Source organism: Megascapheus bottae, chromosome 22, assembly GCF_031878675.1.
Source record: "Megascapheus bottae isolate mThoBot1 chromosome 22, mThoBot2.hap1, whole genome shotgun sequence".
NCBI classification, from domain to species: domain Eukaryota; kingdom Metazoa; phylum Chordata; class Mammalia; order Rodentia; family Geomyidae; genus Megascapheus; species Megascapheus bottae.
The window spans coordinates 16,434,063-16,462,025 of record NC_143530.1 but is presented as its reverse complement, the minus strand read 5'-3'; the positions used below and the strand labels follow the sequence as shown (position 1 = coordinate 16,462,025).

Below are 27,963 nucleotides of genomic sequence, written 5' to 3'. Positions count from 1 at the left end.
TAATGCTGATTTTAAATTTCTCCTCGTTTTCCACTCCCCGCTTTCCTCCCTCCCACCAAGTTGTAGTTAGAAGGACAAAGCAAAACCTTTACCCTCTAAAACGCTAAGAAAAAAACTCTAAAAACTCAAAGCAAAAGCTCTACCCTATCAAAAAGAAACTGTTTCCCTTCGAAAATGAACACCAGATGATCCATAGACCTCGGGAAGGATGGAGAGGGAGAAACAGGACATTCACTGGAGCCCAGATGGACTGACACTGACCTTGTACAGATGGTGGATTTCGTTGCTGGAGTCACGCTCATCCCCACGCCAGAGGGAAAGTAAATCAGGGGACCTTTGGCAGATCTGGTCTTGGAAGGGGACAATAAAGATCTTTTTTGGGGTCTGGGAAAGAGCAACAAGATTCCTAATATTCTCTTCTCCTTACAGAAAATGTATCCAACCGAAATCAATTCACCTCGTGTTAGGTGGCGACTGGTGATGATGTGAGAGCTTGGTGAGAAAAAGGAACCTTTCTTTCCTGCTCCAGAGAATCCCTTGCTGTGCCCAGGGCATTTATCAAATTCAGAAAAGACATGCGACAACCAGGATGACTCGGGTATTAGAGCAGACAGGTCTGACCTCTATAGATCTCGCAAAAGTTCTGGGACAGGCAACTCTGAGTTTCTGAACAATTTCCCAGGAAATCCACAATTAGTTCAACTCGAGTTTAGCGACGGCCGAGGCGAAGGCCATTTCCAGCAGGAAAAGGGATCCCGACCGCTTCTAGAATGGCCCCAGAGCTCCTTAGATTTTCAGGCTCTGTTCATAGGCGCCACCAGTCACTGTTTACGTGCAGAACCCATAATTCCCGATGCCCATAGCTCACCTCTCTCTTCACCTTGGTCTTGCCACAGAAGGAGCAAGTGTACTTTATAGGCTGGCTGATTTCAATTTTCTTCACCATCTTCTAGAGAGAAACACCCTAGCCGCTTCCATATTTACCGATGATGCCAAACTACTTGCTACAACTCAGGTCCACACTCAGAGAGGTTCCTGTAATTTTCAAGCTCTGGGCAACATAGAGAGACTTTGCCTCTTCCATGAAAAAGAAAAAGGATAAAATGTATAGTAAATTGCAACCAACTTTAGCTTTAAAAAGTTCAAGAGTTTTCTAAAATGGCAGCTCCATTTTATAATCCCAGTGCTTGCACTGCCCTCTTTGTGCAAGCCATTCTTCCAAGTATGAAGAGGCATCTCAAAGTTTTTGTTTATATTTTTATTTATTTATATTTATATTTTACTTGTGGCTAAGAATTGAGAATCTTTCCATATTGGATATGGCCATTACTTGGTGTTTTTTAAACTGTAATCCTCAGTTCTCAGCCTCTTGAGTAGCTAGGATTACAGGTGTGAGCCATGTGTGTCCAGCTTTATTGTCCTGTTTATTTTGTTGTTTGTTTGTTAGGTGTGTGTGTGTGTGTGTGTGTGTGTGAGAGAGAGAGAGAGAGAGAGAGAGAGAGAGAGAGAGAGAGAGAGAGAGAGAGAGAGAGAGAGAAGTCTCATAGGTGTTACTGCCCTGTCTGGCCTCCAATCCTGATCCTCACATCTTAGCCTCCTAAGTAGCTAAGATTACAGGCATGAGCCACCAGTACCGAGCCTTGTTTGTCCTTTTTAAACAGTTCTGGAACACAGGAAGAGGAGACTGAGAGGCTGAGGAAGGTGAAAGTCCAGAGCATTCACATGTCGGATCAGCAGACCCCAACGTACAAACTCTGGCTTCCCCGTTTCGCTTTAACGATTCCTGTAGACGCTTGTCCTCCAGGAGAGGCCCTTGAAACTTCTGATGAAACCTGAGCTTCTGGTGAAAAACAATGGATTTAAAGCCAGGATCTTGGGGCCATGACTGACTCAAGCAGTCCTGGCTGGGTCCTCGCTGAATCAAGCAGTCTAGAGCCCTTGGAACTCCTGCGCAGAGCACTGGATAGCATGGCCAGTAGAACTGCCCTAGGGCTGGGTCCTTTGCTCCTGGTTTCCCTCTGGGGACTCTCATTTCCAGGTAAAAGGGGGTTGGTGATTGAATATGGGGTTCTAAGAGACCTAGTCTGACTCCCTATCCTCCATGTCCAACAGCTTTGCTCCTAAGGCGCCTGGGAGAACACATCCAGAGGCTTCAGGAGAACTCCAGCCTGAACCCAGGCCTAGGAGGGAGCCTAGGTACTGCAGCCATGGCAAAAGTAGGGTGGCTAGAGCAGCCACTGGACCCCTTCAATGCATCTGACACGCGCTCCTTCCTGCAGGTAAGGCTAGGAAAGGAGTCTACTACCTTCTCTGCCATTCCGCAGTCTTCCCACTCTGTCCTTTAGACTGAGCCTTTTCTCCCAGTCTATACCATATTCTCTTTTTCCCATGCTACTCTACACTGTAGGGGACTTCTTCCCTGGCATCTTAGGCTATGGCTGCTGTCAGTCTCTTCTTATAGCCCTTCCGTGTATCCCCTCCATTTTTTAATTTGTCCTTAATTTCCCCCATCTCTCCTCAGTGTCACACTTGTTTTTGTCCTTCACGCTCTCTTCTCTCACGCACTCTTGTTCTCTGACTGCCCTTCAATGTCCTCTTTTCCCTCTTCTTCAGATTGCACATAAAACCCATCACAGTCTCAATTTGTAGCAGAAATCAGTTTACAAACTGAGACCTGTCTCATAACAGATTTTTCAAAAAAAGGGAAAAAGAAAGAAAAGAAATCGCTTAAGTTTTTCTAAAGTTTCTCCCTATATAATTACCGAAACTCATCTTACTATTCCTAATTCAGCCACATTCCACCTTCTATAATTATCACCTTTAAAAAATTGCAAATGCCTACCGATGCCAAGCATTCCTCTCAGTCCTAAGGACAGAAGAATGAAAATGCAGACCAAAAAATACCCGGTTTTTTTAGCTTTTGCATTTTATATGGGGGACATAAGCAGGAGAGAATGAACACACAAATAAACAAGCCCATTATAGATATAACTAAGGAAAGATACCTTAAAGAGAAAATCTGGAACAATGAAGAATAATGAATAAGACAGGAGTCTCAACATGTCATTTCTTCACCCTCATCCCACCTCTTAGCGTTACTGGGTGAATGATCAACACAGGAATGGCCAGGATGGACCTGTATTTCTGCATCTAGGGGGAGAGGGCAGCCTTGGACCAGGCTCAGTAATGACAGGTAAGAGGCAAAACCAGGCAAAGATGTGGTGAGGGCCAGGAAGAATGGTATAGAGCAATGTTGTGAGACCTGAGAAGTGCAAGGGTCTTATATTCAGCTCACATCTCATTCTCCACTATGTGTTCTTGTCAGGGCATCCTGCAGCCCTGGCTCCTGCCTTGGGAGCTCTGGTGATAAGCCTGGAACACAGATTTTATGGTCTTAGCATACCTACTGGAGGCCTTAGTATGTCCCAGCTTCGCTACTTATCCAGCCGTCACGCGTGAGTTGGAAGAGGGAAAATGGAGATGATAGAATTGGGAATATTTATGTCTTGATATCTCTGTATCATGTGTCTCTCTCTCTCTCTCTCTCTCTCTCTCTCTCTCTCTCTCTCTCTCTCTCTCTCTCTCTCTCTCTCTCTCTCTCTCTCCCAGTGTCCAGTGTCAACCACCAGTTCCCCATTTTTTTAATTCCTGTCTTTCATAGTGTCTTAGTGTTTCTCTGATTCTGTTTTCTTTTCCCCTCTACTCTTTATCTCATTGCCTAAAGTAGGCTACAGCCTCTCTGTGGCCTACTGTTTCAGACAACATTTCTAACCTGGATTTAAATTAGACACAGCCTCTTAAACCCTTCTCCATGTCTGGCCTTGACTTCAAAGTGCAAACTAAAGTGATCTTGTTAGAGCACAAAACATCCCTGCCCTAGCTCAAAACCCTCATCTCTCACATATTATTTAGAGCAAAGTAAGCCTGAATAGTGGCTACAAGGTACCCCAGTTAGCAAGGATTCATCCTCAGTTAACTCTAAACTCCTAGGTCCTTGCTGCTCTCTAGACAGGTGAATCCTATCTTGAGACTTGGAAACTTCTCCGTTGGCAAGAAGTTGCCTGCCTCAAAGTATTTGTATGACTCCCTCATCATCTTCTGTGTATCCAACTTGTATTATCAATTCCTGCCAGTTCTTCCCAGCTAGTTTTCTTTCATTTACTTTATTGTTTCTTTCACCAGCTTTATTGTTCTCTACTGGACTTAATTATCCCTCTCCTATTTGGTGTCTGTTTTAATCTCTGCTTATCTCATTCTTGACTTCCTCTGTCTGTGCTGACATCTGTCTCTCTGTATCTCAGCATTTCTGACAAGCTAACCTGGCTTCTAGCTGCAACAAGATGGCACTAACTGTAAATCATTTCAGAATGATTGAGAAAGGAAGTTCATGGAAAGAAAAAAGAGAATCTTAGAAGCCTCCCAATAATGCTTTCCTTTGGGGGGGGGGAGTTGGGGGAAAGATAAGAATGGTACCCCCATCCCCAATGCATTATAACCATTCAGTTTATGACACTTTTCCTTTTGATAACCTTCCTTGGTTGCATCTGTCTCCTCCCTATGTGTCAAGTCTTCATCGAAACTGCCTTGGACGTTTTTCCTTTCTTACCTCAAACAGAAGAGAAGGAGGGTGGAGGATTTCCAGAGCAGAAATCCCACATCTCTTGGCCTAGGCACAAGCAGTTTGGGAAATGTATCTGGCAATGGAGAGCCCTCAGAAATGTGCCCTGGGGAAAGAGCCTGGCTTTTGGCTGTCCATTCACGTCTCTGGGTGTCAGTTCCCCAGCCTGTACAGTGTGGTGAAATCTTAAGGAACTGGCAGCAAAGAGAACTGATGGAGTCTTGCCTTTGACCCCAGGTTGGCTGACGTGGTCTCTGCCCACCAGGCCTTCTCCCGCCTTTTCAACATCTCCTCCTCCAGTCCCTGGATCTGTTTTGGAGGCTCCTATGCCGGTTCTTTGGCGGCGTGGACCCGGCTGAAGGTCTCTGGAACTCTTCTGAGTGGGTTGGAAGTGTTCAGGGGATGGGGGGGGTGTGGATAGTCAGACTCTGGGGTCCCAGCCTCAGTTAATGGGTACACCCTCCCCTACCTATACCCGAAGAGCTATCCACAAGCTGTCTTTGCAACGACTCCAGAGCACTAGAGTGAATGACCTTGGTCCCGGAACCTCTGCTCCTGGACTGACAACCTCTCCTCTCCTTAGTTCCCCCATCTCATTTTCGCTGCGGTCGCCTCCTCTGCTCCGGTGCGGGCCGTGTTGGATTTCTCGGAATATAATAATGTAAGGATAATTAGCTGCGGGTGCGGGAAAAGAAGGGTGCCAGTATGGGGAGTACCCTCCCCCCCCCACTTCCCTGATGGATCTCCCATGGCCTGACTACAGGTGGTGTCCAGAAGCTTAAAGAATACAGCAATCGGAGGGTCTCTGGAGGTAGGAAGCTTAACCTAGGTCGGGAGGTGGGGCGATCAGGGAAAAATGATTTGAGAAACTGGGGGGGGGGGGGGAGGGGCCGGGAAGAACCTTCAAGGCAGGCAGAAGTCTGAGAGATGGAAGTTGCTCATTTTGCACTACTTTTGCGATGAAGAGGAGGAGGCAAAGCAAAAGAGCGTCCCCCAACAGGGAGGGGCGGAGAGAGAGCGAGTCTTGGGGAGGGTCAGTGTGGGGCGGGTTGCCAAAAAGGCCGGGGAGGGGAGAAATCGGAGGGCGCGAGGCCTACGGGGGGCGAGGAAGACCCCGGATCCCAGCCTCTCCGCGGGATCCTGCAGCTCAGAAGTGGGGACCCCCAGGAGGGCGCCGGTCTTGGGAAGCGAAGGACCGGGACCCGCCGACGCCGTCTCTGTCTCTCGCTCCGGGTAGTGCGCAGCGGCGGTGGCCGCAGCCTTCACCGAGGTGGAACGGCGGCTGCGCGCGGGCGGAGCGGCTCAGCGGGCGCTGGGGGCGGAGCTGGGGGTCTGCGGACCCCTGGGCAGCCGGGAAGACCAGGCCGAGCTGCTGGGGGCGCTGCAGGCTCTGGTTGGAGGCACCGTGCAATACGACGGGCAGGCGGGAGCACCTCTAAGCGTGCGACAGCTCTGCGCACTCCTTCGAGACCACAGTCACCCCACGCCTTACCGGGGACTTCGAGGGGCAGTGCAGGTAAGTCACACACACACACACGCACACGCACGCACACACGCACACCCCGCGGAGTTAGTGGACAAGGATGCTTGCTCCATCTCCACTGTGCGAATTTAGGCAATGGACAAACCCTCTCCCGCTCCTCCGTTTTCTATTTTGTGAAATGGGGTGCACACCTCCCCGGGCTGAGGTTCAGAAGGTGAAAAAAGGGATTGTAAGAGACAGCTGGGACTGTGGCAAGCACTATGGGGATTATTTTATCTATCTCGATCCATCTTCTTTTCTAAGCACATAGTAAGTGTTCAATGAGTGTTGACAGAGGGAATGTGGGGGAAAGACAATAACAATATAGCCCCGGAAACAGACTTGCCCCGATGTTTGAGTCTACAATTAGAATCCAGCTGTCACTCTTCCCACATTCTCTGGACCAAGTGTCTCTCCTAGTTATTTCGTTGATTTCTCTGGAGACAGGTGCTACTGTTGTCCTCAGGTATGAAAACCAAACAATCATGTAAATGATTTTCACTTGCTAAGGTCTCACAGGTGGTAAGATCACAGTCATCGAGTTCTAGACACCCCTTGAAGTACCCCTCTGTCCACTGATTCCCACAGCTAGAAGAAGCTCATTCACCTTTCTCCTTCTGACGTCTGACCTGTGGACTCAACAAAGGCCTCTAAGGTTCAGGGCTTGCTAAAGGAAGAAGATGTATTTATCTATATTATGTGCATATTGTCTCTTAGATTGTCTTGCACGGTCTGGGCCAGAAGTGTTTAAGCTTTCCTCGATCAGAGACGGTGGCACAGCTAAGAGCTACAGAACCCCAAGTATCTGGCGTGGGTGAAAGGCAGTGGTTGTACCAGACATGTACTGAGTTTGGCTTCTGTGAGTGATTGGCCTAACTCTGACCCCTAAAACATTTGTTGTGCTATGTTCAAAGAAGTCATTTTACACAGACAGCCTACCTACCCACCTCCTTATGTATGTAGCCCACAGATGCTAGGCTGGAAAAAGAAGACAGCCATACCAGTGACCCACACATCCCTTCTCATGCTCACACTTCAATTTGCACTTCCTCTGGGTCCCTATCCCTGAGATATCTCCACTCTCCCTTCTCACCAGGCTAGAAATCAGAAGCTTGTTTTAGATGCCTCTTTCCTATTACCCAGATGGTCTCACAATAACTTAGTTCTGCCCACTCTGCGCCTTAAAACCCTCCCTCCCGCTGTGTCCTAGTGAAGTTCCCATCCACTCCTTCCTGGATTACTACTCTGGCACCCTCCCTCTTTTCCAGGATTGCACTTCATTTCCACAGTCCAAATTCTACATCGTATCAGCAGAGATCCTTCTCAAAAACTCATGACTTATTGTGTCCCAAGAATGAGCCCATCACATGATCTTCTGGGACCTCTGCTTCCTGATCCTTTTTTATTACATCCCTCATCACTCTGGGATGTCACTATTTGGGAATACGTGGGTCTCTTTAAGAAAACTGTAAGCTTATTGAGTGGCATCAGCATTTGGAAGATTGTTAAAGGGATGCGTGGGCTGGCCATATGGATTCTTCAAGCTGACAACTATCTCTTTGCATAGATGTTACCTGCGAGCACCCTGGATGTCCTTTCTCTCAGCTCCCAGCACTGCCTTCTGAACTAGAGCTATGTGAACAAGTATTTGGGCTCTCAGCCTCATCTGTAGCCCAGGCGGTGGCTCAGACAAATTCCTATTATGGCGGTCAGACCCCAGGTGCCACCCAAGTGCTATTTGTTAATGGTAAGCATGCTTTCAAAACCTGGCTCTTAAGCTTACCTTACCTCTAGTTCACCACTCGATCCTCTTCTTTCTTTCCAGGGGAAACAGATCCTTGGCATGTACTAAGTGTAACACGGGTTTTAGGACCCTCAGAGTTAGCCCTTCTCATCCCTAATGCCTCTCACTGTTTGGACATGGCACCTGAGAGGTCTTCAGATTCTCCCAGCCTTCGCTTAGGGCGCCAGGTAAGTGAAAAAGTTCTGGATACTATGTGGTTTCATTTGCATGCTTATGTATGTTCCCACCTTCTCCCAGTGCTAGAGTCTTAACTTTCAGAATTCTCACCTTTTCACAGAGAATCATCCACCAGCTGCAGGCCTGGCTCAGCCAGGCTAAGGAAAGGCAGGTGAGGGGGGAGGTGTGAGAGCACTCCCTCCCCACTTCCTAAATGGCCTCTTCTCGGAACAAAAGTAAACAGCTTGGTTTGGAGGAAGATGTTCCCAGGAGCTGGGAGTCAGCGTTGGTTCTGTGTACGTGTGTGTATGTATAGAGGGAGAATTCAGACTTGTACCCTGTCTTGCCATTTCACTGTCTTGCTTACCCTTTCTTTTTTTACTGTCTTTTTAAGTCTCTTTCAATAATAAAGAAGACAAGGTAGTAACAATGAGCAAAGCACTTAAATAAGTTCAATTTAAGAAATAGGAATGAGTAACTAATAAACACATTAAAAATTTGCCAAGCCTGTTTAGACATTAGAAAAACATGAATTAGAACTACATGAAAAATTACTTTGGGCACAAATGAACTGCAAGCACATAAAACCTTCTGACATATTCAAATGGTGAGGATGTAGAACATACCATTAAATGTAAAATCATAAAAATCATTCTAGAAAATTACCCACTATATTATACCTACTTTTCTTAGACATTTTCCCAGAAGAAATAAAATCTTCTATTCCTGATATGTATTTAAAATTTGCAACAGCTTTATTCAGAATAGCCAAAAACATTGGAAACAACACTAATATCTGCTAAGAAGATAAATGGAAAAAATAAATTGTAGAATTATTGTATAATAAAATAAAGTACTACTTAGCAGTAACAAAAAATGAACCATTTTTATGGAAAAATCAGATTAATTTCCAAACTATTATTTTGAAAGGAAAAATGGATATTGTTTAATAGTCCAGAAAGTATATATTTTCACTTACATAAGATCAAGAATAGCAAAACTGGTGTAGTGGAAACAGACTCTGGCATGATAACAGCAACCTGTATATTCACTTGCAAAAAAAAAATGAAGAAACTGGATAAAGCTCTAATATCACAACTTGGGGGCATACAAAAAATAAACAGCAAGTTTAAAAGCTTTTGCCTACTAAGGACCTTTTAGGAAGGAATGTTGCAAACCAATGGCAAAATCTTGTTTGTGGTTACTCTTACATCCCAGTCATTCTATGGGGACAGAGGTTCAGCTTGGACAGGGGAGGCTGTGGAAATATCTTCACTATTCTACTTGAGGGCTCACTTGGGTGGGGCATTTTCTCACAGTGGTTTTAAGGAAAAGCTCTGTGTTGTCAGCCTTGGTGATGTTTTGGATATATAAAAGCTTGTGTAACAAAAGCAAAAAAATAAAAATGAAACTACGGCAGTGGAAAAACTTCACAGCTAAGGAAACAGAGTGAGCTGGAAGAGAATATTTGCAAACTGCAGATCTGATAAGGACTTTATATTAGGAAATCATGAGCAAAAAAGAATAATAACCCCACTGACAAACAGGCTAAGGACATAAATCGACATTTTTTTCCAGTGGAAACCGGAAACTTTTTTTTGTAAATGTTTCTGTTGGAAGAGAGAGAGAGGGGGGGGGGGGAGGGAGAGAGCAAGTGCTCCCTTTAAAGGAAAATTAAAGATACTTTCTGAGTTAATATTTCTCCTGTCTGCAGTGACTCGGCCAACTCTAGCCATCTTGAGAACGTTTTACGTTCTAGTTCCATGGCAAATGAAAAAAAAACACAGGCTGTTATGTACCTGGCAGAGCCAGATGTCTTTCTCATCTCCTCCTGGAGACCCAACTTCATGATGCCCATGTCCCCTGGTCTACTCAAACGGCGCCCTCTCTCAGGGTACTCTTCTTGGCATTGATCGAGGGGGTCTTGATTCTGACTAAATAAGACAGTTCCCAAGACCTTCGGCCCTCCACCGTCCTTTAGAATCCCGCCACAATCATTTCAGAGTGTGCGATTTTCGCAGACCGCGGGCAAAAGCTGGCCTTCTGATTATCCCCTAAGAGCAGAGGGGAGTCCGGGCCCCACGCTGCACAGTCGGTGGTTTCCCGTGCTTGGTCTCAGGTACACGGAAATTTCGGGTTTGCTAGGTTCCTCCTGAGAGAGAGTTTAATTTACTTTTTGTTATGAATTTTGGCCATTACTTCCCCCAGCCCCCGAAATAAAATTAACTTTATTGAAGCTAGTTTATTGTTTTATATATTCTGCATAGAAGACGGTGGTAGTTTCTGTGCTGGCCGGTTAGCTCAGTTGGTTAGAGCGTGGTGCTAATAACGCCAAGGTCGCGGGTTCGATCCCCGTACGGGCCAAGCTTTTTTTTTTTCACTTATAACATTTCTCCAATACACCAACTACTACATGAGTTAGCTTTCCTTTGGTAAATCAAAGCACAAATATCAGAACGCTTTCCCTTGGGTAAATTGCTTTAATATCTTGCTTGATGTCTTAAGTAGCCTGAGTTAGGATGCACAGTTTTCATCTTCTTTTTTTTTTAACTCAAAAATGAGTAAGGTTAGATATGTGTGCTTAGGAAAAGGAGAAAAAAGATTCAAACGATTTCCCCTTAAGGCATTATTTAGACAGACATCGAGCGACGAATGTTCAGATTAACACGTTCATCTGCTGTAATTAGTTAGCTAATTGGTTAGAGTGTAATTGAACCCGCATGGTTGCGGACTCAGTTCCAGTGTGTACTAAGCTAGAGGCAATATTATTCTTTCACTGGCTTCGAAACAAGTTTCTCAGATCTCAGTCTCCTGAGTGGCTGGGATTCCAGGCGTGGGCCACCTTGGCACTCCGCCAGCCTTTTTTTTTTTTAATTGGATCTGCAAATGCTTTTTTGAGACGACTCCATTCAAGTGGAGTTGTGTTGGAATTTCTCTACAACTTTTGATTTTGGAGGGATTTCATCAATGGGGTCGCTTCTTTGATTTTGTATTTTTCCTATAGTTTTGTATAGATTAACTCTAGAAAGAAATCAGGTGAAGCCGCGTCTGCAACGCTGGAAAACAACACCTGAGACATCGGAAAGCCTCTGTGTCCCGCTACGGGGCTTTCCCTGACATCTAAGGAATAACCCTAGAAGAATTTCTTCTCTTTATCTTGTATGTCTTCAAGACTTGAAAAAGGAAGTTCGTTTTAGGAATGGTTTAAAACTACATTTGCCTTGTCTTGCCTTTCTTCCTTCCGTCCTTCTTTCTTTTCTGTTATTTTCCTTTTTTATTCCTTTTCTTTCCTTTTCCCCATTAGGCAAGATTCCCATTCTGGCGTGTCCCAGGTAGCTCTCTCTGTCCCAAGCTCAGGGTCAGTGTATGAATATTACCTAAGAAACGTCAAACCGTGGAGGTGTGAGAAAATAGGAATAATAGCTTTTGATTTTTAGAAACATAATTATATTGTTATTATGCCGGTGTTCCACAGAAATAAGTCAAGGTGAAGAGTACATTTCTTCTTTTTTCTTAATAATGCCACCCGTTCCTTCACTTACCCCAGTGCCCCCTTCCATTCCTGAGTAAAAGTATCTCCCCCTGTTTACAGGATAAGAACTATGTTTCTCTAAAGATTTATAAATAGATGGTGAAAAATAGAAACAGAATACCCAGTGAGGGGGTCGGCCCCCGGACCTTGGTGTTAGCAGCATGCTCTAACTACCTGAGTTCTCCTGCCTGCAAGTAGCAATATGTTTAAAGGCTGAGTCTGAAAAAACTCACGGGTGCGGTGGTGGGGGTGGAGGGCGGGGGGCGGGGGTTAAAGAGGGGATTGACTTGGATTTTTTTTAATTAAAGAATTTATTAACATTGATTTTTATATCATATTTCAAATGACGTGTTTAACAAACAAATATTCAAGAAGAGAAGCTCTATATACAGTCACTGGCACTTAGGTTTTAGAACATAATTAAAATTAAGCTGAGGGTTTGTGTGTCATAGATACATATTAATCTATGTAATAAAACATTATGTCTATGGAGTCATAAATTTTTATGTCTGTGTAGCTGTGTTTATATTTCCAATACCATGTCCATAGCTTTGGGTATGCAAATATTGAGTCCTCGCTCTTGGACTCTTTGGATTTAACAGCCACATATTAAGGATACCATGCGCCTTTTGTTCCTTTCGTCTTGACTTATCTCACCAACATGATTCGTTTTAGATTCATCCACTTCCCTGACTTGGATTTTTAAGCAAAGAGTAATTTTTCAAAGGCAAGGGAGGAAGGGAGGGCATTTTGCCCCATTCTTGGGCACAACTCTGAATAGAAGCTTTTCGGATTCCTCTGTAGTCTCCAGATACGGCATCCAACGCTTCTCCAGATTGGAGCTGCATAGTTAGTTTGCATGACTTTTAGTAGCCGTGGCCCTTCTTGATTTATTTCTCAAGGCAAGAAGTGTTCCTATAGGAATAGTAGGGGCTTTGACCAAACAGAAAAGTATCAAGCCATCTTTTGTTTTCCGTTTATTGTTTTTCTTTAAAAACGTCTTTTATTTAAAGCTGCCTATCTATACATCTGAAAAAGATCCTCTCCCCTCGGTAAGACTTCTAATATATAAATCTTAGTCATCGGATTTTGAGCTTCATCTTAATTATGCCATTGCCAACACATAAATTGAAGGATCATTTCACAATATTTGCTATCTAAAGTACTTAGAATTCATTTTTTTTTAAATTAAGGGGATATATGAGGTTGGAAGTGACTGATAGGAGAAGGTTGAGAGGGACTATATTATCAGAGTACATTGGACTCATAGACTGACATGTTTAATAACCCCTTTCTACCAGTACTTAAAATTATCTTAAAACAATTTAAACACACTCAAATTCACATAAAGATTTATGAAAGGGTTTTAAAAAAATAAGGACGAGCCAGCCAGGAGTCGAACCTAGAATCTTCTGATCCGTAGTCAGACGCGTTATCCATTGCGCCACTGGCCCCCGTGTAGCAAGCTCTTTAATAGGTCTTTTTAAGGGTAGGAGGTGTGGCTCAAGGGCAGAGCTTCAGCAGAACGAGCAAGTCCAATTAATGTAATTTGTAGTTAGAATACGTATCTAGAGATAGCCTTAGGGACTTCTACAAGGAAAGTGATTGGTTTAAGTCATTACCCGTCTCTAACAATTTATGTATTGCCACACAAATATTTTTCAGGTATCATTTAGCTTTATAGAAAAAAAGTTAGGGACGCTAGATTATTCAGACAAATCTCATTATGTCAGAGCCATTACATAATCTGCTTTTCTTGATGGTCTTTTTTCTGGATATTGTCTCCACACATTTATCAGGAAGATCTCCGCAACTTAGGTTGCAACTATCTTTCTTCTGTAGGTTAATGGAGAGGAGGGTGGGAAATCACCCCTTCGCGAAGGACCCGAGTTGCACGGAGCACGAGGCTTCTTTGCCCTGCCCCTTCAGGTTCAGTTCCAGGGTGAGCCCCTGGCTCTGTTGCTGTTGAGACCCTTTCTTTCACGGGGTCTTCTCCGAGGTTTTCTTAAACCCTAGGTTGATTTGAGTGAGACTGAGGTGTGTTCCCATCCATGTGTGTGCACTGGACTCACAAGGAAACTGAAGGGCAGATGTGAAGTGACAGACTTTGAACAGTTTGTATGAGATGTTAGTGTTCACTCTTAAGTATCCACTTCATAGGAACACACGAAACATCTTCAATATCCAGAACGATAATGCTCTTTTTCTTTCTTTTTTTGTCAACCGACCTTAATATTTAGCTGCTCCTGGGCTGCCAATTTAGTCACAAGAATGGAGGGGCCTAATAGCATAGATGACAGCAGTTCATTGGCCCAATAAAAACAGCTGATTGTCATAGGAAGTTCAAGAGGTCTTTTGAAAATGCAGTTTTTGCATGGGTTTCCAACATTGTAGGACTTGCTCATAAATCTTTATTTTAGGGTGAGAGGCAAAGCTTAATGTTACAGCACTTGCCAGAGCCTTGCTCAGCCCTAAAACAAGTTATTGTTGTTGTTTTTCAATTGGGCCTGTAAGAAGTAATCATACATCCTAATTTAGATCTAATGTAGCTGGAGTCACATCTGCTAGTCATTTTTAGCACCTCACCCCCTTTACCATCAAAATTACCTTATATTCTATTATATTTATATAAATACATAAATTTTATAGAATATATATAAACATGTAAGTTATATATTTATACAAAGATATAAATTACATGTTTATAAACTATACTTTGTTTACATTTGTATTTGTAAAATATATAAGATATATTTCTATATAGTTATATTCTACTAAAGAATACTGCATCATGTGGCATTCTCTGTTCTCACAGATCTACTTCAATCCCACTCACACTCTGAAACTATTTTAACATCCATATGTATTGGCATGTCTTAGCTCCTCTCCCCTCAGCCATCGCCTCCACTCCCTACCAAATAGTTCTCTCTGAGCTGGACAAAAAAAAAACATGCTTTCTCTTTCTTTTTCCCTCCTCTCAGCCTCTTTTCCCATTTGGTTGTACCACATTTCATTGCATTGCACCTCAAAGTCTCCCCTGCTAGAGAAAATGTGATATTTCAGAACCAAACATATTCTCAATTTAAATAACTGTATTTTTTATTGATGGCTTAGTTTGGCTACAAACCTGTAATAGGGAATTAAAGAAAGTCATATGGGAGTGTGGCCAAAGTATGTATGTATTGTGCTAACTATACGTGTATATAGTTAAAATATACAGGGAAAAAAAATACTGAGGCAGCTCTCTGAAGCTTTCTGGGTCAATGCCTATCAAAATTTCAAGTACACATATTCCTTGATGTAGTTCTTTCACATATGCAAATTACTATGGCACATATGCTATAATATAAGCAGTGTTTGTAAATGCAGAATGGAAACAAAATAATTGCCATAATTATACATGTCACAATTAAGATCATGTTCCTATTCTCTCATGGAAAGTTGCAAAGCACATTCCAAATTTCAAAAAAAAAAGGACAGAAAAATGTGAATAAATACCACTCTGTGAAGAGAAAGAAAAGACTACATCTAGATACTTTGTTAATATTTTTTAAATCTCTGAAATAACTAAAAATATAACAGTGATGTGGGGATGGATAAAGACTAAGTGGAAAGATTCAGTTTGAGGCCTCTAAGGCACATTTCTATAATTAGCCAAAACCAAGATTTCTAAAGTGATTTCCGGTTTATCCTCATTGATTTCCAAATATCAACCAAGTCTGTCTCAGGAGCAGCAGGCTAAAGAAACAAAGTGGAGTTCAAAACAACCTAGGGTCAGATCCATTGCTAATATTCTTCAAGCACCCAATTGTATGTTCTGTTAGTGAGCAGCTCTTACAAAGTAGGCTTGGTTGGGTCTGATTCTTTTCTGCAAATGCTAACTGGATGTTGGTAGAGCTGAACCTGTGCTCTTGGATTCTCAAGCCATTGGTCTCAATTTGAAAACTAAGCATCATTCTCTTTTAAACTCTACAGACATGGCTTTTTAAAACTCAACTCTTTTTTTTATATGAATCTTTGGTTAGCAGAAAGGTGATATACAGGCGGTAACATGTAAGTGAGATAAATAATTCCTCCGTTCATAATTCCTTTGTTTCATTTGTTCATTCATTCTTTTGGGACAATATCACTCCTTCCTTCACTCTCTTCCAAGTTTTGTTTCCTCTCATCCTTACCCACCCGTTGTAGAGTTCATTTTCCACATAATGTCTACTGAATGCTGCATTGTTCACTTTTATTCTTTAAAACAATTTTTAATTCGTTTCTTTTTGTGTAGGCCACATGTCCATCAGAGGAACTCTGTGCATTTTTACTAAGGACAGTATTGCATTAATTACACATGGGCCAATCAACAGTAACATTAAAATAATCACCAGTGGGCCGATCATTGCTGAGGATTAGGGAAGTTGCCCAGGGGGACCACTTGTACAGCCTCTCATCTCATCCTTGAGACCCCTGTCTCTCCCTTTCTCGCTCATCTAGTCTCCTCTTTACAGCTGCCACACTATCTTTTATTAGTTCAGTGTGGTTCGCCCAAAAGCAACATTCTTCTCCCAGGGCGACACTCAAACCTCTAGGAATAATATATCTAGTCCTGTTCTGTTCTGGAGGACAACTTCAGCTAGGGATCCCAGTGAGTTCTCTGGGAGTCTGAAAGTCCAGGATCCGGTACTCTACACGATCAGTGAGATTTCTCTAGTAACATATTATAGAAATGATTCCTGAAACTATGGGCTTTTTCGCTCTTATTTTTAAAACTTTCCCATCCCTAAAGATCCAAAACAAATTTCCCCTTTCCTGTTAAGAAGGGGAAAGATGGACAAGGGTCAAAGCCCTACTGGAAAGTGGCCGGTTAGCTCAGTTGGTTAGAGCGTGGTGCTAATAACGCCAAGGTCGCGGGTTCGATCCCCGTACGGGCCACGTCAGAGCTTCCTTTTCTTTTTCCTTTACAAGACAGACACTTCACCTATTGAAATATATAGTTTTCTGTTTGTTTCTTGTACTGCAGCACATTATTGCTCCTTATACAATGACGTGTAGATGGGGCCTAATGTTCTCACGGAACCATAGAAAACCAAAATTTGTTGTCATCTCTTAAGGAATTGAGTACAAAAATCCTTACATAAATTAAGTGAATAAATTGGTACATGGAAACCATGTCGAACTCAAGGCAAGTAACAACCCACGTCGCTCGGGAGGGAAACACCAGTAAAGAATGGAAACTGGGTTCTAAGGCTCGGACTTCCCCACCCAGTGAGACCCGCCAGAAGACTGAAATGACAACTGGTTCAGGAACTCTTGCCAGCCTCTAGAAATCCTGGAACCATCAGCTCTGACCCATATCCCTCCCAAATCACTGCACTGATCTCCAGTTCCAGAGCCTCCAAGCCTGGGGCTCTCCCACAGCGTGGTCAGGTTAGCCAACGAGGCTAAAAGGCCTCGTGGATTTGCAAAGGGTATTATACATATACCAAGGGAAGAGTAACTTGAATACAAGGTCAAGATCAGCAACAAGTTCCACAATCCAGTGCTGATTCAAGGACAGATTTCTTTTCAAAGGCTTATGGAATATGTGAGGATGCCAAAAAAAAAAAAAAAAAAGATGAAGTGACACAAAAAAAGAAAGAAAGAAAGAAAGAAAAGAAATAGAAAAGAGAAACCAGTGCCAGTGACTCACACCTGTAATCCTAGCTATTCGGATCTGAGGATCACAGTTCGAAAACAGCCCCACATATATGTGTGTGTGTGTGTGTGTGTGTGTGTGTGTGTGTGTGTGTGTGTGTGTGTGTGACTTTCCTGAGGAAGGAGCCTAGATAGCCTAACTCCTTAGAAAAGGGGAAGAATAGATAAGGATATCCAAAAAGGTAAAGTACATTTTGCTGCTTGGCAAATGTAATCCTAGCTACTCAAGAAGGATCTTGGTTCAAAATCATTTGGGCAAGAAAGTCAGTGAGACTATTACCTCCAATAAAATACCCCCCCCCAAAAAAAAGCTGTAGATGGAGCTATGGTTCAAGTGGCAGAGCACTAGCTTTGAGATAAGAGAGAGAGAGAAAAAAAAAAAGCCCTCAGGGACAGTGCCCAGACACTGAGTTCAAGTCCCAGAAGGCACATAGGCATGCATACACACACACAGCATACAGTAATAAAAGTGTCTGTTGCGAGTCAGTGTTAACCTACTATGTAATTATATGTGGAAAGATGGACACTGGCAGGAGTTGGCAGGGAGTAGAGTTTAGTTGAATGCACAGAAGCAGAAGGTCCAGAAGCAGGTTTGCAGTTACTTGCTTGAGCCTAAGCAGAAGTATATGCCCCTCGGGAAAATCCAGCTAAAATCCCCCAAATTCCTCTCAGTAATCTTCCCTCTTCCCTGCTACCACCCTGTACCCAGTGTCAACTATTTGGCTAACCAGCACCATTAACTACCTTCTTCACACTCACATGGTTACCGTTTGAGATGTGTCCACAGCGGCTCTTGCACATCTCCAAGCTTCCAGTCTGTTCCCATTTGATTCTTTCCTCAGATGACAAGCAGAGAAATCTAAAACCCAAGTATAAACTTCTTTCTTTCCCATTCAAAATCATTCCATGTCTCTCTTATATTTAAAACTCCATACATATTGTACCCTGTGGATTGTAATTATGGCTGTGACTTGCTTCTGCTTATCTCCCGCTATGCCTGCCTGGCGTCTGGGACGTTAGTCCCAGTATATGCTGCCATATTTTAACTCCTGCCTGCGTGTATTGTCCTCGGCCTGCAGTGATCTCTTTCACCTGATTAGAACACACTGTGATGCAGAAGTCAAGTTTCAGGTTTTATCTGTAGTTAAGTCTTCTTGCCTTGTCTCATTTTCTAGGACTTGTCACTCCTACTAGGACTATTGGCTTATTCAACAATTCCACACTTCCAAAACTCGATTTGTCCACAGCACTGAAGGTCCCGTGCACAATCCAGTATGTAGCTGTCACTGGGTCCTGTGAGGAGTTGGAGACGACTAGAAAATGGGTAGACATAGTCTACTATGTTTGCAACATAGTAACATTTAGTTATGGAATATCTTCAAAATATGAATATTTAAAAGCAGATGTAAACTGGACACAGTGGCTTATGCCTGTAATCCTGCAAAGGGCCGAGGAGGACAAAGGTCAAGGGTGTACGGGTACGTGGCCGGTTAGCTCAGTTGGTTAGAGCGTGGTGCTAATAACGCCAAGGTCGCGGGTTCGATCCCCGTACGGGCCATGACCGAGTTCTGTTTTTTTCCCCCATGGTTTTCTTCACTTACAAATCAGGTATTTCATCTATTGAAATATGTCAAGTTTTTTGTTTGTTTCCTTGTTTGTTTCTTGTACTGCAGCACATTATTGCTCCTTATACAATGACGTGTAGATGGTGCCTAGTGTTCTCACGGAACCGCAGAAAACCGAAATTTGTTGTCATCTCTTAAGGAATTGAGTACAAAAATCCCTACAAAAATTAAATGAATGAATTGGTACATGGAAACCGTGTCGAACTCAAAGCAAGTAACAACCCACATCGCTCGGGAGGGAAACACCAGTAAAGAATGGAAACTGGGTTCTAAGGCTCGGACTTCCCCACCAGTGAGACCCGCAAGAAGACTGAAATGACAACTGGTTCAGGAACTCTTGCCAGCCTCTAGAAATCCTGGACCATTAGTTCTGACCCATATTCCGCCCAGATCACTGCACTGATCTCCAGTTCCAGAGCCTCCAAGCCTGGGGCTCTCCCACAGCGTGGTCAGGTTAGCCAACGAGGCTAAAAGGCTTCAATCGTGGATTTGCACAGGGTATTAAACGTATACCAAGGTCAAGATCAGCAACAAGTTCCACAATCCAGTGCTGATTCAAGGACAGATTTCTTTTCAAAGGCTTATGGAATATGTGAAGATTTGCAAAAACAAAAAACAAAAAACAAAACAGAAAACCCGGTGCCAGTGACTCACACCTGTAATCCTAGCTATTCAGATCTGAGGATCACAGTTCAAAACGAGCCCCACAAAAAAGTCCCTATGAAATGCTTACCTCCAATTAACCACTCAAAAATACGAACTAGAGCTGTGTCTCAGGGCGGTGGAGTGGAGCCTTGAATTTAGAAATGAATTTCCAAACATAAAAATCAGTAGTCTGTTAGTTGACGTTGACAATAAGCTGTATACAGATGTGGTTTTCCATGGTAGGAATACTCCAACAAAATGCAAAATGTGTACTGCACATAATAATAAATGGTCTAGAACACAAGTGAAATCGTAAAAAAAAAATGAGCAAATGACATTGTTTTAGTAATATGCATTCTTTAATACAACATATGTGAAACATTATTTCAACACCAATTAACTTGAAAAAAAATATTGAGAAGCTTTTTCATAAAAGTGTACCAAACTGAGCTTAAACATTTATATTCCATCTCAGTTCAGTCCAGCCACATTTTCTGTGCTAATGGTTTCATTGACAAGCAGGTCTACACTGTTTTAGAGGTACTACCTACTCCTTCTCCAAATACCAGAAGATTTATAGCTGCTTTTTGATATACCAGAATTAATCCAAGTTTGTATGAAGCAATTACAATGAAAGTTTTATTTTCTAATACTCATCATAAAAAAAAAAAACTCTTGGTATATTGTGTCTGCTTTAAGTGAAACTTTCATACAAGATGTGACTGGGTCTTCTAAACCTCAGCTGAAATTTTATCAGACGCTGAACATGCTTAAAAAGTAAACTATCTAAAATACTTGCTTACCATGAAACATACATGAAACTCTGGGTTCTGTCCCAGCACAACAAAACAAAGAGTAACTGGAAGTGGTTGATGCCTACTATCTGTACATGAGCATAATCTGCCCCATATTAATTTCTCCAACAATAGTTCTAACTGGCTTCCCCACACTTACCCCCAGAAAAATAAGCTGGCTTTCTACACTTATCCAGAGATCCAGTGGCTGCTTCACCTGGGGACTCAGAGTTACTACTAGGCTTGTCTCCCCTTTCAAGATGACACATAGAAAATTAGGTACAGAAGGGTACATGTTCTTCACAGAACAGTTGTAGACAGCCCTGGAAGATATTTGTCCCCACTTGAGAGTTGTTTTGTGCTCTCAGGAGTCCAGATCCAGGGTCCAAATTCATACGTTTTCCTGAATAGCAAATGGATTAATGCCTCAATTAATCAAGAAATCTTTAGATTTTTGGAGCTCAGTTTGACTTCTGATTTTGGCAATTAAAATCCCCTAGGACTGTTTATTTTGTTGTTGCCTTTTTGGGGTGGTTCTAGGTGGTGGGGCTTGAATTCTGGGCCCAGGTGCTGTCCCTGAGCTCTTCAGCTCAAGGCTACCACCCTACCCTTGGAGTCTCAGCCCCACTTTCCATTTTCTAGTGGATAATTGGAGATACGAGTCTCACAGCCTAAGATTGTTTTTGTGATCAGCATGAAATTGAACCTGGCTCTTTAGGACTTGGGAGATTTTGTTGCATAAGACCTTGGCTCTCCCTTAAGATAATGAAATCGGCTGCTTTCCTCCTGACCTGATTTATCACAGTTTATCAGAGGCCCTTCGTCCCTAATTCCACACTCACATCTTTGTTGGAATCTTGTGGATTTGGGGCTCAGAACTTCACCTTTTCCTTGATCTCTTCCTTCTACCTCAGGAGAATCTTCTTTCTTTCCCGGATGTTCCATTCACTCCCAAAATCCTACATCTGCCCCAAACTTTTCCTTTCTTTCTCTGACACCTAAGTCTCTAGACTTTTGCAAACTAAACCGAGGGAAAAAGACTTGAGAAAATCATATATATATATATATATATATATATATATATATATATATATATATGAGGAAGGAGACTAGGATAGCCTAACTCCATAGAAAAGGGGAAGAATAGATAAGGATATCCAAAAAGGTAAAGTACATTTTGCCGCTTGGCAAATGTAATCCCAGCTACTCAAGAAGCTGTGATCTGAGGATCTTGGTTCAAAATCAGTTTGGGCAAGAAAGTCAGTGAGACTATTACCTCCAATAAAATACCCCCCCCCAAAAAAGCTGTAGATGGAGCTATGGTTCAAGTGGCAGAGCACTAGCTTTGAGATAAGAGAGAAAAAAAAGCCCTCAGGGACAGTGCCCAGACTGAGTTCAAGTCCCAGAAGGCACATAGGCATGCATACACACACACAGCATACAGTAATAAAAGTGTCTGTTGCGAGTCAGTGTTAACCTACTATGTAATTATATGTGGAAAGATGGACACTAGCAGGAGTTGCCAGGGAGTAGGGTTTAGTTGAATGCACAGAAGCAGAAGGTCCAGAAGCAGGTTTGCAGTTACTTGCTTGAGCCCAAGCAGAAGTATATGCCCCTCGGGAAAATCCAGTTAAAATCCTCAAGAATTCCCCCAAATTCTTCTCAGTAATCTTCCCTCTTCCCTGCTACCACCCTGTACCCAGTGTCAACTATTTGGCTAACCAGCACCATTAACTACCTTCTTCAGACTCACATGGTTACCGTTTGAGATATGTCCACAGCGGCTCTTGCACATCTCCAAGCTTCCAGTCTGTTCCCATTTGATTCTTTCCTCAGATGACCAGCAGAGAAATCTAAAACCCAAGTATAAACTTCTTTCTTTCCCATTCAAAATCATTCCATGTCTCTCTTATATTTAAAACTCCATCCATAGTGTACCCTGTGGATTGTAATTATGGCTGTGACTTGCTTCTGCTTATCTCCCGCTATGCCTGCCTGGCATCTGGGACATTAGTCCCAGTATATGCTGCCATACTTTAACTCCTGCCTGCATGTTTGTCCTTGGCCTGCAGTGATCACTTTCACCTGATTAGAACACACTGTGATGCAGAAGTCAAGTTTCAGGTTTTATCTGTAGTTAAGTCTTCTTGCCTTGTCTCATTTTCTAGGGACTTGTCACTCCTACTAAGACTATTGGCTTATTCAACAATTCCACACTTCTAAAACTCGATTTGTCCACAGCACTGAAGGTCCAGTGCACAATCCAGTATCTAGCTGTCACTGGGTACTGTGAGAAGTTGGAGATGACTAGAAAATGGGTAGACATAGTCTACTATGTTTGCAACATAGTAACATTTAGTTATGGAATATCTTCAAAATATGAATATTTAAAGGCAGATATAAATGGACACAGTGGCTCATGCCTGTAATCCTCACTACTCAGGAAGCTGAGATCTGAGGATCAAGGTTTAAAGCCAACCCTGGCACTGAAGACCGGAAGACTCATCTCCAATTAACCACTAGAAAACCAGAGGGGATGCTGTGACTCCAGGAGGAGGGGTAGTAGCCTTGGCCTGAAGAGCTCAGGGACTCAGGGACAGAGCCCAGGTCTAGAGTTCAAGCCCCAGGACAAAAAAAAAAAAAAAAAAAAAAAAAAAAAAAAGTGGGTATGTTTGAATTTTAAGTGTGGTAATCTGCTATTAGAGAAAAAATGAGGCCACTCTCCAGTTATGATTTAAATACTAAATCTGGATTCAGGCAAGTTGTGTGTGTGTGTGTGTGTGTGTGTGTGTGTGTATACTCGTGTGCACGGTGGTTCTGGGGCTGAGCATTATCCCTAAGCTTCTTTTGCTCTAGACTGGCACTCCACCACTTGAGCCACAACTCCACTTCTGGCTTTTTGTTTGCTTGTTTGTTTTTGTTTTTGCTTTGTAGTTTATTGGAGATAAAAGTCTCATGGACATGGACTTTCTTGGACTGGCTGGTTTAAAACCATGATCCTCAGATCTCTGCCTCTTGAGTAGCTAGGTTTGAGCTACTGGCACCCAGTTCAAGATTTTCATTACTTTAAAACATCTTTCTTTTTTTTTTTTTTTTTTGCCAGTCCTGGGGCTTGAACTCTGGGCCTGAGTGCTGTCCCTGAGCTTCATTGGCTAAAGCTAGTGCTCTAGCACTTGAACCAAAGTGCTACTTCCGGCTTTTATGGAGTAGTTTAATAGAGATAAGAATCTCATAGATTTTCCTTCCCCAGCTGGCTTCAAACTGCAATCATCAGATCTCAGTCTCCTCAGTAGCTAGGGTTACAGACCTGAGCCACTGGTGCCTGGCTCAACTTTCTACACTTTATCTGTATACTTTAGCAGTAATTCCTATATCATAGACTTTTTTCAAGAATTTTTTTATTTTGTCATCCAATTTAAGACTTTTTTCCAATTAGACCTTCCCCAAGATATTCATAAAACAAGAGATATATGTGCAATCAATATACCAGAAGAATCATTCTTGCCTTTTTGAGGGGAGTAAGAGGGTCCTATTGATAAGAAATGTTATGGAAAAATATGTGGCAGTTTATTCATAGAACTCTCACTGGTTAAAATGTCTGGGTCAGCTAAGGGGCCTGCTCACTTCCCTTTTCCTTGCTTTGTGGTCAAGCCCAAAGCTTATTTGATGAGGATCAAATAAAAAAGAGAAATGTAAGCTTTGGTTCCCTAATTGAGCACTTCTGGTTTGTCCTTGAGAGATCATGATCTGTGGTGGAGAGAGAAGAAACAAGGTTGCACCACTTTTCCCCCCGGCTCTCCCGCTTCTGGAGAAGCCATCCCTTCCTAGCCTGCTGTGAATTCACGAATTATGGTTAGCAATGAGGTGGTGTTCGCTTGCCTTGCCTGACTAGTTGAATTTCAGAAACTTTTCCTAGGGGGAAAATTCCCAGGGAAAAAGTAGGAGGCAGTGCCCAGACTGAGCTCATGTCACATAAAGAGAGGAGTGGGTGAGGAGAGAAAGACATGTTTCTACTCAAGTCCAAGGGGTTTTGTTCCACATAGCCTTATTCTGCTGTCACTAGATGATCCCTTCAATAATGTTGACCATGACCGAGTGTCAGCACCTAAAAGTTTCACTTCAGATCTAGGATATATTTGAGAGCATTGGAATAGCTGAGCCTTTTTGCAGCAATACTAGGGTCAGGGTCCAGGTGACAGGGAAAAGAGCTATTTCTTGTGGGTGTGATGTCTTCGAGAATGTCCTTGCTCCCGATTCCTTGGGGTTTTGGATTTTGTACCAATGGAAAATGAAGGAGCTAGGGATTTGGAAAGGTCTCTCCCAACATAGCCCTGAACAAATGGAGAGGATATCCCCAAACCAAAACTGTTTCCTGCTTTGATTCCAGGGACGGGAGGGCTCTGAGCAAAGGGAGCCATGGAAGGATCCGCAAACGCAGTCTTTTTGGCTGAAATGTTTGCCCTCCCAAATGTAAAAGGTGTGCTCTGGTTGGGAAGATCCTGAATGCTTTGGTTCCAACCTTTTCCAAAGGGGGTCACAGTACTCAGCACTGCTCCAGAGCCAGAGCTCCAGCCTGGGGCTGTCACAATGACTCCAGGCTCCCCACAATCCATAGGGGTCACTAATCCCCCAAAGGCAAATGGTCGGGGAGCTGTGCTGCCAAAAACCGAGCCACATGCTCCACTCTGGTGGTTCTGGGTGACGTCTCCAAAGCCAGATGGGTTAGCTTGACCACAGGGAAAACTAGGCGGAGAGCTACCAAAGCCTGGCTGGGTACTGGCAGTAGGGTGCAAAGTGGAGGCAGAGGGGATCAAACCTCCAAAACTCGACTGTGTGCAACTGCTGAGGACTGACTCAGAGGGAGCTGGCATTGGAGTTGAGGAAGCCATTGGTGAGGTTGCAAAATTGAAAGGGCTATTAAAGCCTGGCACAAGAGCTGGCTGGGGTAGACCTTGCTTCTGCACACCAGTAGCCCCAAACACAGGCTGAGGAGCGACCACTGGGGGTTGTGGCGAAAGTGGCTTTGGGTTTGACTCCACAGGAGTTGTGAGTGCTGGACTCACGTTAGAGATGTTGGGTGACAATGCAGGCTGGGTTGTGGGTATTAAGGCGGTGGCTGACAGAGGGCTTCCCATACCTTTAAGATCAGCAGGGCTGGCGGGTGACTTGATGGCACTAGGAAGAACCTGGCTAAAGATAGTGACTGTGTGGACTGTAGGAATACTAGAATGCTCACTTGGAAGGAAAATGAAGCCTGTTGCTGGGGAGAAGTCAGCCCTGATGACTTGAGTAGCCCCAAGCAAGAAAGTTTGGCAAGAGGACGGGTCAGAGCAAGTATTACTCATGCTGCTTGCAAGATTCACGATGCTAAAATCCAAAGGGGGCTTAAAAGCATATTCTTTGGATGTGCTGGCTGGGCTGGTTGACATGACCATGGAAGTGGCTTTAACCAGGCCATGGAGGAGCTGAGTAGAGGTAGGAGTAAATGAAGGAGAGGACTGTCCTGAGGAGAAAGGAGCTATCACTGGCATACCTTTAAGTGGCCCTATATTGCCAAAGATGGGCTTGAAGGTTGGAGTTAAGATTCCTGAAGTTGTAGAGAGAGAAGAGCTTGAAGACATGGTAGCTGTGACTGAAATTCTAGAATATAAAGAACTTTCCATCTCACTGTTGTGCAAGGATCCCAAAATAGGTTTAAAAATGGGATGCGTAGCAACAGGTGGTGTAGATTCAGGAAAATGGGGAGTCGGGAGACTCGTCTCCCCAAAGCAAGCACTTTGTGTAGTGGGTACGGCAGGGACAATGGCAGGTGGGTCTGGGGACATAGCAGACCTGTCAGCCTGAGGGGTTGAAGGTGGCCAGATGGTGCCAGTGACTGGTGATGTGCGAGGGGTTGGGGTCAGCAGGACGAAAGAAGCTGTGGGTGTTGAGTCTGAAGAAGTGCCTGGAAGGAGCTCTGTTGGTGAACGCCCAGCAGAGGGGCTTGGCATTTCCAGAGGTGAGTGGCCCAGACCCACGGCCTCTCCAGATGTCTGCAGGGAGGCCAATGGACTTAGAGGTGTCCTTACTGGCTTCAAGTTTTCCAACTGAGGATCTGTGTCTGGGGTCAGTGTTGTGTGAGACAGAGGAGGAAGAGGAGGAGGAGGAGGAGGGGTGCCAGGCCAGGTCTCAGGGACAGAATCTGTGGTGGCTTCAGTGGTCTCCTGTCTGGCTTTGTGGTGCCACTGGAGCTCAGTTTCCTTCTCCAAGGGTGGATTCTTATCAGAGACTTCCTGACAAAGCTGGAGAGGAGGGGTCTCAGACAGCAGGTGACCAAGGTTAGGTGACAGCAGTGGAATCTCCTGATTTTGCCGCTCGGAACTGCTAGATGAGCCTGATGACTCTGTGTCTGATACAAGTGAGACGGGAGAGTGAGGAGGATAGCTTTTTCCTTTCTTTTTCACTGACCACTCTGCTTTCCGGAATGGTGTTCTGGGAAAATATCTCTTCGAAGACACTGAGAAATCTGTGGTAGAGCTATAAGAGCTGCTGATAGCATTTCTTTTTGTGCTGTGTGGGCCTCGTCGGTATATGCTGCCCAAAGAACTAATGGAGGAACAACTTCGCCTCTTCAAGCTGTGATCTGAGCAGCTGCTCAGAGGCCCCGGCCTGGGCACAAAAGAAATAAGGACTCCATTTTTCCTCAGAGGTATAAAAGCAGATGATCTGGTCTCTGAACTCCTCCTCTTGCTCTCAAAACATTCAGAGGGTAGCGAGTCTTCCAGCCTCAGTCTCCCTTTCTTACACTCCATGAGGGCTCTCAGCACTGTCTCTTTTGTACAAGGATCCGCTGGCTCCTCTGAGGGTCCTTCCGAGTCAATCACATTTTCCCGGGAAACTGAGGGGCGCACTCGGTGCGAAAGAGGGGTGATGTTCACAGTGACTGGACTCCATGTGGCTCTGGGATGCCGAAGAGACCAAATACTCCGCTTCAGGTAACTTTCCCACCAGTCTGAGGGAAGAGGTCCCATGATGGAGTTCTGGAACTTCTTCATGGGAAAGCGCCTCCAAGCTTCATTGACAAACGCAGTAGGGTTGAAAGGATCCCAGTTTGGCGGCCTCCTGGCAGGCCTGTGCCGAGGGCCTGGGTGGGCGCGGTGGACATGCTGAACCCGATGGACTTGGTTAAGGGGCTGAGCCGGCCGGCGGTTCTTGGGCCTCTCAGGCCAGTCGCTGTGTACCTGGGCTGGGGATGATGGTGAAGATCCCTGCTTGCCCAGAAAACTGCCCATGAAGAAAGATGAAGCGCAGGCGATGACTTCAACAGGGCTTCAGCTTCGGATGTTTCAGACGTCTGCGCAGTTTGGCCCAAGTGGAAGCGCCCAGTGTTCGAGTTGACAGTTGGGACAGGGACACGAGGGAAGCGCGAGGGTCATGGAGAGGATGAGGCGCGTGAACGTGGGGCCCCGGCAGCTGCATCAAGCTGGTGCCCCATGCGTTGAGGCCCACGTGGAAGCTGCATTTTGGCCATTATTAATTATCTATCTATCTATATATCTATCTATCATCTATTGAAATCGCTCGAGTTAATTCCCTTTGTTTTTCT

At 43.9% G+C, this 27,963-nt stretch overlaps 2 protein-coding genes, 4 non-coding genes and 1 pseudogene across 6 annotated transcripts; 4 read left to right on the top strand and 3 right to left on the bottom strand.

The window, feature by feature from the left end:
- Positions 1-1,881: 1,881 nt before the first annotated feature.
- Positions 1,882-8,290, top strand: Prss16 (serine protease 16). Its single transcript, XM_090356471.1, has 12 exons — positions 1,882-2,038; positions 2,113-2,279; positions 3,094-3,193; positions 3,326-3,455; positions 4,856-4,979; positions 5,202-5,279; positions 5,382-5,429; positions 5,856-6,134; positions 6,858-6,999; positions 7,708-7,887; positions 7,966-8,111; positions 8,222-8,290. The coding sequence occupies exons 1-12, from the start codon at positions 1,882-1,884 to the stop codon at positions 8,288-8,290; spliced, it is 1,620 nt and encodes a 539-aa protein (XP_090212597.1).
- A 2,100-nt stretch (positions 8,291-10,390) lies between these two features.
- On the top strand, positions 10,391-10,464 carry Trnai-aau (transfer RNA isoleucine (anticodon AAU)). Its single transcript has one exon. It is a non-coding gene; the product is annotated as a tRNA-Ile (tRNA).
- Positions 10,465-13,013: 2,549 nt separating this feature from the next.
- Trnar-acg (transfer RNA arginine (anticodon ACG)) lies at positions 13,014-13,086 on the bottom strand. Its single transcript has one exon. It is a non-coding gene; the product is annotated as a tRNA-Arg (tRNA).
- A 3,203-nt stretch (positions 13,087-16,289) lies between these two features.
- On the bottom strand, positions 16,290-16,369 carry LOC150048189 (small nucleolar RNA U3; annotated as a pseudogene).
- Positions 16,370-16,478: 109 nt separating this feature from the next.
- Trnai-aau (transfer RNA isoleucine (anticodon AAU)) lies at positions 16,479-16,552 on the top strand. Its single transcript has one exon. It is a non-coding gene; the product is annotated as a tRNA-Ile (tRNA).
- A 2,246-nt stretch (positions 16,553-18,798) lies between these two features.
- On the top strand, positions 18,799-18,872 carry Trnai-aau (transfer RNA isoleucine (anticodon AAU)). Its single transcript has one exon. It is a non-coding gene; the product is annotated as a tRNA-Ile (tRNA).
- A 4,895-nt stretch (positions 18,873-23,767) lies between these two features.
- Positions 23,768-27,766, bottom strand: Pom121l2 (POM121 transmembrane nucleoporin like 2). The gene has a single exon (XM_090356171.1). The coding sequence runs from the start codon at positions 27,647-27,649 to the stop codon at positions 24,587-24,589; it is 3,063 nt and encodes a 1,020-aa protein (XP_090212297.1). The 5' UTR covers positions 27,650-27,766; the 3' UTR covers positions 23,768-24,586.
- Between the last annotated feature and the right edge of the window lie 197 nt (positions 27,767-27,963).